The sequence below is a fragment of the Notothenia rossii genome (genome assembly GCF_949606895.1).
Source record: "Notothenia rossii genome assembly, chromosome: 10".
NCBI classification, from domain to species: domain Eukaryota; kingdom Metazoa; phylum Chordata; class Actinopteri; order Perciformes; family Nototheniidae; genus Notothenia; species Notothenia rossii.
The window spans coordinates 63315207-63325393 of NC_136908.1; the positions used below are offsets into that span (position 1 = coordinate 63315207).

At 40.2% G+C, this 10187-nt stretch overlaps 1 protein-coding gene across 2 annotated transcripts in view; it reads right to left on the reverse strand.

Moving 5' to 3' along the window:
* Window positions 1–3506: 3506 nt before the first annotated feature.
* Window positions 3507–10187, reverse strand: part of LOC307021245 (leucine-rich repeat-containing G-protein coupled receptor 5A-like) — a 38389-nt gene continuing 31708 nt past the window's right edge. For both annotated transcript variants that reach the window (XM_079653190.1, XM_079653191.1), the window contains 3 exons: window positions 10038–10187; window positions 9124–9275; window positions 3507–7171 (listed from right to left, as the gene is read on the reverse strand). The exon at window positions 10038–10187 is cut by the window's right edge and continues 94 nt beyond it. In XM_079653190.1, the coding sequence (XP_079509316.1) occupies window positions 6459–7171; window positions 9124–9275; window positions 10038–10187 (1015 nt within the window). In that variant the 3' untranslated portion in view covers window positions 3507–6458. The remainder of the gene's footprint in view (window positions 7172–9123; window positions 9276–10037) is intronic.

Consider the following 10187-nt stretch of genomic DNA (forward strand, 5'->3'; position numbering starts at 1 on the left):
AGCTGGAGCTCTGATGGAGTCAGGACTCAGAGACACGAGGAGAGCTGGAGCTCTGATGGAGTCAGGACTCAGAGAGACATATGGAGAGCTGGAGCTTTGATGGCAAACACTGACGGTTTATTTGGAGCTTCGGCCGAAGAGTTCACAAAACATGTCACGGACCACGAGTTGACCACACGGTAGAGATGCCACAATCAGTTCTGAAACCCCTCCTGTAGCTCCAGGGTTTAGTTCAGAGTGTAGTAATCAACATTCTTCAATAGATAGACTAAACAGCTGAGGACACTGAATCACATTAGTTGTCGCTTATGGCTCGGGGTCATCTACACCCCGAGAAGGAAGTGTTCCAGGTGTCCCACAACAATGACTATCTCTGACCGAGAGGTGCCCGGTCATAAACTGGCAACAACAACAACAACAACAACAACAACAACAACAACTTGCTAGGGCAGCCCCTCCTTAAGGGAGATAGCGGCTGCTCTGCGTCAGAAAAGTAACATGTATACAGAATTATTCCCTGACAATATTTACTTTACAACTCGATATATGTTTTTACAAATTTTACAAATGATGTTAATGTTATTTTCCCCGCACGTATCATATGTATTTTTCTCCAATGTTTTAACTGTACTCGACTTTATTCCTTCAAATATGATGATATTTTTATTTTCAAATATTACGACTTTATCTCAAATTCTAACAATTCTTTTATTTTTGTATTTTCTTCTTTTAATAAAAGAAACATGACCCATTTCTTTCCTCCATTTTGGGGCTCCTTTTCCTCTAAAAAAGTGTAACTTTATCTATATTTCTTTGAAATGTTGACAAAATATACATATGATATTATGACTTTTTGCCTCCAAATATAAAGATACTATTCCTTTTTTTTAACAGAAAGAAACACTTGAGTAAATGTACTTAGTTACTTTACACCAGTGCTTAAGGGTTAGAGAGTCATGGAAGTACATTACATTACATGACACGTGTTAGATGCTTTTATCCAAAGCAACTATTCAGTACTCTGGAGAATACCCCCAGGAGCACTTTGGGATGAAGTGTCTCAGGGACACAACGACATGCTGACTGCAGCGGGGTTTGAACTGCGCCACACACCTAATCAGGGAACTCAGAAACATGTCATTTTAAAGATATTTGTACACCAATGAAGTTTTTTAATTTATTCGTCATCCTGTCATATTCATCTGGGACCTTTTATGAATGAAACTTAAACATAATATCACAATAACTCTCCTGTCCACTTTTATCTTATCACTCACACTCTGTCTTCCGTATATGAGTCTTATCAGTGACCCAGATTACAGATCACAAAGGGACTCTTCTTTATTTCATGATACGTAGAAAGCATTGTGATAAATACTGTGTCAAGAACAAGATGGAGGAAGTGTCTTTCAAGATAAGACATAGTAGAGGAAATCTTCTGTTCATTCACAGGTGTGTATCAGTATGTAGTGTTTCTACTTTAAAGAGTCCTCTCCTGCTGATGTTCAGGTGTATATCAGTATGTAGTGTTTCTACTTTAAAGAGTCCTCTCCTGCTGATGTGCAGGTGTATATCAGTATGTAGTGTCTCTACTTTAAAGAGTTCTCTCCTGCTGATGTTCAGGTGTGTATCAGTATGTAGTTTCTCTACTTTAAAGAGTCCTCTCCTGCTGATGTTCAGGTGTGTATCAGTATGTAGTGTCTCTACTTTAAAGAGTCCTCTCCTGCTGATGTTCAGGTGTATATCAGTATGTAGTGTCTCTACTTTAAAGAGTCCTCTCCTGCTGATGTTCAGGTGTATATCAGTATGTAGTGTCTCTACTTTAAAGAGTCCTCTCCTGCTGATGTTCAGGTGTATATCAGTATGTAGAGTCTCTACTTTAAAGAGTCCTCTCCTGCTGATGTTCAGGTGTATATCAGTATGTAGTGTCTCTACTTTAAAGAGTCCTCTCCTGCTGATGTTCAGGTGTATATCAGTATGTAGAGTCTCTGCTTTAAAGAGTCCTCTCCTGCTGATGTTCAGGTGTATATCCATATGTAGTGTCTCTACTTTAAAGAGTCCTCTCCTGCTGATGTTCAGGTGTATATCAGTATGTAGTGTATCTACTTTAAAGAGTCCTCTCCTGCTGATGTTCAGGTGTATATCAGTATGTAGTGTCTCTACTTTAAAGAGTCCTCTCCTGCTGATGTTCAGGTGTATATCAGTATGTAGTGTCTCTACTTTAAAGAGTCCTCTCCTGCTGGTGTTCAGGTGTATATCAGTATGTAGTGTCTCTACTTTAAAGAGTCCTCTCCTGCTGATGTTCAGGTGTATATCAGTATGTAGTGTCTCTACTTTAAAGAGTCCTCTCCTGCTGATGTTCAGGTGTATATCAGTATGTAGTGTCTCTACTTTAAAGAGTCCTCTCCTGCTGATGTTCAGGTGTATATCAGTATATAGTGTCTCTACTTTAAAGAGTCCTCTCCTGCTGATGTTCAGGTGTATATCAGTATGTAGTGTCTCTACTTTAAAGAGTCCTCTCCTGCTGATGTTCAGGTGTATATCAGTATGTAGTGTCTCTACTTTAAAGAGTCCTCTCCTGCTGATGTTCAGGTGTATATCAGTATGTAGTGTCTCTACTTTAAAGAGTCCTCTCCTGCTGATGTTCAGGTGTTTATCAGGGCCTCTTTAATGCGTCATATTTAGAGGTGCACTTGTTTTCACTTCAGATAACCATGACTCAGCTAAAAGTGACTCAGCGCTCTTCATAGCTCGTTATGGATAATTGTGCGATTGTTTTAAACTCAGTGACTCACCTCGGCTTCATTTGGTTTTCCGTTGGTGTCACAAAAAAAGTTGAAAGCGCACGTCAGGAAGCAGGATATCAACACCAGCACTGTTACAACTTTAAAGTCATTAAAGGAGTGTGTTAACTTTCTCCACACTGACTCATCGATGAGGGAAGCACCTGAAGCTGGTTTATCATCAGCGTCTGCACAGGTTGGTTTAATTAATCAGAACAAGTTTAATTAACAACACATGGATATAACTCCTGTGTTCAAAAACTGACTGAGGCGAAATGTACTGGAAGTAAATTAAAAGTACTAGTTTACTCTCAGGTGTTTTTTGGGGGAGATTTCGGACTTTCTCAACACATTTTTCGTATTCTTTTCATATATTTTAACAGTTGTTTGACTTCCTCTTTGACCCTCTTGAGGAAACACTCAATTAAAGTTAAATTGTGTGAACGAGTCAGAGTCGATGCTCGATTCTGATCCTTAAAAACGTTTTATCTGCTGATGTGGATCGATGAACTCTTCATGCAGCTGCGAGTTATTGTTTAATCGTTTAAACTCAAAGCATTTCTTTATTCCCTGAATGCGTCACGGCAGCTTCATTCAAACTGATTCATGAATAACAAAACCACAAAAGTCACGTTGCTGTTTTTTTAATATATATTTATATAAACGTCACGAACTAAAACTTCCACTCTTTACTTATACACACTAAAAATATTTTACAAAAGTTTACAACAAAGAGAGAAAACAGACGATATTTGATTTTCACATATTTATTTTTTAAGACATTTTTAAGTGCTGAAAAAAAAATAAAAGTGCACCATTTAAATCGACACACACACAGCGGACATTCAAAAAGTCACTGCGTTTAAAAAATATATTTTTTATAGCTGTCGGCAAGCATTGGGAGATGTACGATAACTAGCGTATTTGTACGATCTTTTATCCCTCTGTATCAATAATGCCCATACAAATGCAATACATTTGACGATAAACATCTGTTTTGTAGAATTACACGTTAACCGGTATTATTCTCGTAGGTATTTCCTAAAATACGATAGTTCTGTAAAAAAAACGGGTCACAGTAATTTCGTTTTTCGGATTTACTTTAACGATATCTTTAACAATTAATCATTTCATGTCCTGGTTTAAATTCCCATCTGGCAAAGTTAACATCACAATTATAAATTCTGTGTTGTTTTGTTTGTCCTACAATATCGACGTTAACATAAAAATAAAAATCGTATCTCTCAAAGTCCTTTTTTCCGTTGCTTTCAACCATGTTTCCTCATTGAATAGAGCTAGCTCAGTTAGCATGGTTTAGCGTTAAGTATTGTAAATTAAGTAATGTAAGTAACTGCCCAAAAATGAGGGAAACCATCAATGAAAGCTAGCTAGTAAGTGACTTTTTTACTACTTGTGTAATACTCGTGTATTAAATGTTCGTCCAACATGTTAACGAAGAATTTCCCGAATATTCACACTCATGCGGTATTAAAACTTTGACATGTTTACATTTTGTAACAACAATTAATAAACATTTCTGGGCTACATCACAATCTTACAAACGTTTACACCGAGGCACTTCATGCGGATCGGAAAGCCAGCTAATATTTTAAGAGTAAAAACATTAACCACAATCTCGACTGAAGTTAAGACGGTTTTTTTATCCAGTATTTATGTTACCAGTGTAAATAAAATGTAATAAAAACATATCTGGATTTAATCTGAATAAGAGACATTTGAAAGTGTAAAAGTAGCTACGTTCTCACAGTCTACACAAGAGGGAAATAGATTGTCACAGTAGCTCGTATTTACAATATGTACACTCATTTACCACACACACACACACACACACACACACACACACACACACACACACACACACACACACACACACACACACACACACACACACACACACACACACACACACACACACACACACACACACACACACACACACACACACACACACACACACACACACACACACATTTATAAAGGATATTTTTTCATCCAGTGAACGTTTTTGTGAAATTAAACATACAAAAATCGTGGTATTTACTAAATCTTTTTGGTCATCAAACATCAAAACTGTGCATCACAGTGTGTTTAGCTGCATGGATGGTCAATACCGACACAAGTATACATTTTAAGTATCATTTCAGCTGTAGCGCTAACAGATATGTATTTTGCCGAATTACTACGGGGGACGAAATGGCTTGGATCGTTTTTTTACCGATCAACACTAAAACACGACACTCTTAGCTTATTTTGACGATTTTTAAACTTTTTAAAACTCATCATAAAAGGACAGAGACAGTTTTAAACGCATGGTTAACATCGTGAATTAAAACCTAACTAGTTGGTTAGCTTTATTAAAGGATTGCGGGTGGGGTTAATATAAATATTTTTGTTACGTAAATTAAGTTACGATACGAAATCAAACCATACAGACAAGTATAAAAACTTGTTAGCGTTGTGAATTCAAACAAAACTACTTGGTTAGCTTTAGTAAAATACTTTGGTTTGGGTTAATATAAGTACATTTAATACGTACATTTAGTTAGTTATGTAAGTTACAAAATACATTTTTAGTTTTTCTCACATTTATCGGACAATATTCGTACATCGGTAAACATTTTTAAAAAAACATAAATTTACAAAAATGTTGCAGATATTAATTATTTTTCAGGACATTTGACGCTTTACACGTTCCAATAATTAGCGATATCAGACTGTGGCAGGACAGGAGGTACTTGTATATAATAATTAGCAATGAATTGCTTGTTTTGGTATTTAATGAGATATTGTCCTTGAAACTAAAGTTTTAACGTTATAAATAATTACAGAAAATGTATATTTTGAGGAACCAGTAGAGCTTTTTCTTTTCTTTTGCTGAACATGAGCTGATTCCTGTTGTTCAGTTTACGGTTTGTGGGGGGGTCAACTCTGACGAAACTCACACAGACGCTGCAGTTTTCACACACACTCGCAAAAACACATTAGCTGTAGACTGACCCACACACACACACACACACACACACACACACACACACACACACACACACACACACACACACACACACACACACACACACACACACACACACACACACACACACACACACACACACACACACACACACACACACACACACACACACACACACACACACCACACACACACACACACACAACACACGACAGCATTTGGTAGAACATTTGGTAACACAATGCTGTAAATGGTGTCATATTTCAAAATATAAGCTGCTGGCTGCTCATTAAGTGCGTTTGTTTGTGAACATGTGTGTATATCTGTGTGTGTGTGTGTGTGTGTGTGTGTGTGTGTGTGTGTGTGTGTGTGTGTGTGTGTGTGTGTGTGTGTGTGTGTGTGTTCTGGCTTGAAGAAATAGAATTATTTTTAAAGTATCATTCATTTTTTCAAAGGTTAAAATGTATTTTTTTTGCTTTACTGATTCTCTGCTACAGTTGCTACAACACAGTCCTGTTAGTCTTCAGTGTATTGTGTGTGTGTGTGTGTGTGTGTGTGTGTGTGTGTGTGTGTGTGTGTGTGTGTGTGTGTGTGTGTGTGTGTGTGTGTGTGTTGTCCAATAGGAAGTCTTTGGCTGTAGTCGAATGGTTAGAAGCCTTCTCGATGACCCAGAAGGATCTAATCTATTGAAGCGGAATAACAAACGCCTCTGAACGCTTTTCACTCCTTCCTGTTTCCTCCTCTTTCTCTTCCTCTTCCTCCCTCGTTCCTCCGACCGCCACCAGCGCCTGCGTCGAGTCGCACGACTGTTTCTCCGCGTCTTCATCGTTGTACGTGGAATCCAACATGGCCACCGTCCTCCTCCTTCCTCCTCTTCCTCTTCCTCTGCAGAGTCTCAGCAGTGCGGCCAAATCGTGTCTCGCCGCCACGTTGAAGAGGAGGAAGAGAAGCGGATTCACGCAGGAAGGAAGCGGCGCCACGAGAAGAACCAACGCTTTCACCGCTTCTGGATCGGCAACGGGAAGACGGAGCAACGAGGAAAACGAGAGGAAGGCGACGGGGAGGAAGAGGAGGCAGTCGGAAAAAAGCAGCCATGCGACATGTCGAGTAAACGATGCTTCTTCTTCTTCTTCTTCTTCTGTGGTGGTTTGTGGAGTTTTTTCCGGGCGGCAGTAGAGACGAGTGTAAGCGAGCGTCATGACGAGGAAACACAACGAGTCCAGGAGCACCAGGGAGACAGAGAACACCAGGGAGGAAGAGGAGGAAGAGGAGGGAAGAGGAAGGCAGAGAGAGGAAGTACTGTGACCGACCACCAGGGGGGGGAGAGTGACGAAGAGTCCAAAGAGGAAGCAGGAACAGATGGAGAGACGGAGGGTGAGCGGTGGTGAAAAGCGACCTGTAGAGAAGAAGGAGAAATATTAAATATTGCCGTATTTTATTCAATTTTTTTCATTTTGATTGTACTTGTCTTTTTATGCTGCAACGCAAACATTTCCCAAATTGGAATCAATAAAGTACTTCTTATCTTATCTTATGCTTTTCTCTGACTGCTTACATTTTTAAGACGGTCTTTTTGGGCTCGCCATCTTCTCACATTAGACTCAGTAACACCATATCTCTACGCTGCTCAGCAGTTGTTTGATGACTCTGCTTCGTTGATCACCATTGTCTTAAAATTGGCATCGTAACTTCGCCTCTCTTGTTTATTAACTTTTTTACTACGTCGCCAATATTCTCAAAGTTCCCACTATTCCCAGAGTTCATCTCAAACCACAGTATTCCTAGAGTCCCCACAACTCCCAAATGTCCAACTATTCTTAGAAACCCAATATTCAGTGCCGATTCTAGAGTCTCCGGGGTCCCTAGGCAAACATTCACTGGGGGCCCCTCGAACCAGCTTTTCATCACCACGCACAGCCGACAGCCCCCCCCGGAGCGGAGCAAGGCAACGAAGCTTAAGATAAGAAGCAGCATTTTATGGGGCGCTATGAATGGGGCCGCCTTGAGGGGGTTTCCAGACGTGTCGTTGCATTAAATTAAAGGGTGTTTCATGTTGTCGTTGCTGTGGACCTTCTTAATCTACCTTCTTTGGGGGACCCCTTCTGGTCCGAACAAACCTAAATCTTAAGTATTCCCAGAGTCTCTATAGAGTGGCGAAGTCACGCCCATCTACTTCCGGTCCATGGGACCTTATTTTGGAAAAATAATGTATTGAAGTCAATGGAGAGAGAAAACGTATCTTTCGATCCCGTTTGAATTGTGCCACGAATTACACATGTGATGTTTGTCAATCTTAAAAAATCATTTCCATGTCAAAAAAGTCACAGTTTGTCTTAAAACTGTTGAAATATAAGACTATGATAAATATGCAACTAGAAAGACTACAAATGCCAGAGTCGCGTAACTGATGTCATAACTGTTTTCCTCCACCAAATAAGAGATAGCTAAGATAAGATAACTTTAACAAGATGCCTGTGAGCTTAGTACCAGGTTGTTATCATACCAGCAATGGGTCTTGCTCGTTCTTTCGCTTCCCGTCTGATGAAAGGACCAGGAGTGACTGGATCAAGTTAGCTACCTAGCTAGTAGCTAGCACGTTAGTTAGCATTACAGCCGTGTCATTTTTATTAGCCTTAACATGAAGTAACGTTAAGTAACCCAACATGTTAAACAGTAAGAGTAGTAGTCATATTTCGTGAACCCTTTGAAGAGTACTGTCACCGGTGTGATCTTTCTATAATACAAAATGTAAGCCCGAGGGAGAAATGCTAATGCTACATTAGCATCTGCGATCTTTTCTACTTCATGCTATCTGCACAAATGGTTGACATTGAACATTAAAAAGACCAGGCAGTTCAGATAGAATCAAAGGAAGGCAGGCAGGCAGCTTTGCATGACATTCTTCTGGACGTGTTTCATTGTGGTGATAGTGAGGGTAGTCAATCCTTTTGTTGACAAGACAGTAGTGACGGCCATCTTGGTGACGTGTGTTGTTCTGCTAGACCAGAGATGTAGTTCATTCAGCGTTTCACACAAACAAATGTGTTACTTCACAGTTTTACGACACATTTTTATTTTTTTGACTTGCAAAATTATCTTTCAAATTGACAAACATCATATGTGTAATTCGTGGCACAATTCAAACGGGATAGAAAGATAACGTTTCTCTCTCCATTGACTTCAATACATAATTTTTCCGAAATAAAGTCCCATGGAGCTCCCCCGCAAGGGGGAGTGACTTCGCCACTCTATAACCATTAGTTTCAAAGATTTCCTGTCTTATATTGGGGTCAATACGGTAATGTAAATAAATGATCTCTCTGATGAATGTGTGTGTGTTTTCCTCACCGTTGTGTCCGTCAGGTTTGTTTCGGGAGGACGCGGCCGTGCAGCGCTCCAGAGCTGCGACAGTGAGCAGGAAGAGTCCGGTCTGAGAGGCGAACACACACAGGAAACCACTGAGGCGACACAGGAAGCTGCTCTCCCAGCGCGCTCCGTATCTGAAACACAGAGAACGGGAACTCTTATTTATTGTGAAAATCCGTTTTTTTATGGAGTTAGAGTTAATCTTTTTGGGGATTTTCTCAAGAGTCCCCACTATTCCAAGAGGCAAAGAAGGGAACGTTTAAGCATTTTAACTTCGAAAGGCCACTTCAAAATTGCAGTTTTACCTGAGTCCCCAAAGATTTCCCACAGTCGCCAATATTCCAAAAGTTCCAAATATTCCCAGAGTCCTTACTATTCTATGATTCCCCACTTTTCTAAGAGATCCCATTATTCCCAGAGTCCATCTCAAACCGCAGTATTCCCAGAGTTCCCAATATTCCCAGAGTCTTCAATATTCCATGTGCCTCCAATATTCCTAGAGTCCCCACTATTCCCAGAATGCGTACTATACCTAGAGTCTCCAATATTCTCAGAGTCCATCTCAAACCGCAGTATTCCCAGCGTTCCCAATATTCCCATAATGCCTACTATTCCCAGGATATCTGCTACTCCCAAAGTTCCCAATATTCCCAGAGTTCCCAAAGTCCTCATTATTCCTAGAGTCCCCAATACTCCAAATTCCCCACTATTCACAAAATGCCTACTATTTCTAGAGTCCCTACAATTCCCACGTACACACGCTGTAGTACTCTTGAAGTCTCCACAATACACACAGTATTCCAGGTCCGAACAAACCTCACAATCTTCCATATTCCCAGAGTCTCTATAACCTTGAGATTCCAAGGATCCCTTAATAATAAAAATCGTTTTTTTACCTCCAGAAGTTTCCGAAGGTCCAGGCGTCGACGGCCGCCAGCCAGCCGCTCCAAACTCCCATCAGGCCGTTCACCAGAGCCAGCAGACCAATCAGCAGCTTGGGGGGGGTTACCGAGGCAACGGGGGAGAAGAATACGGACAGAACGACC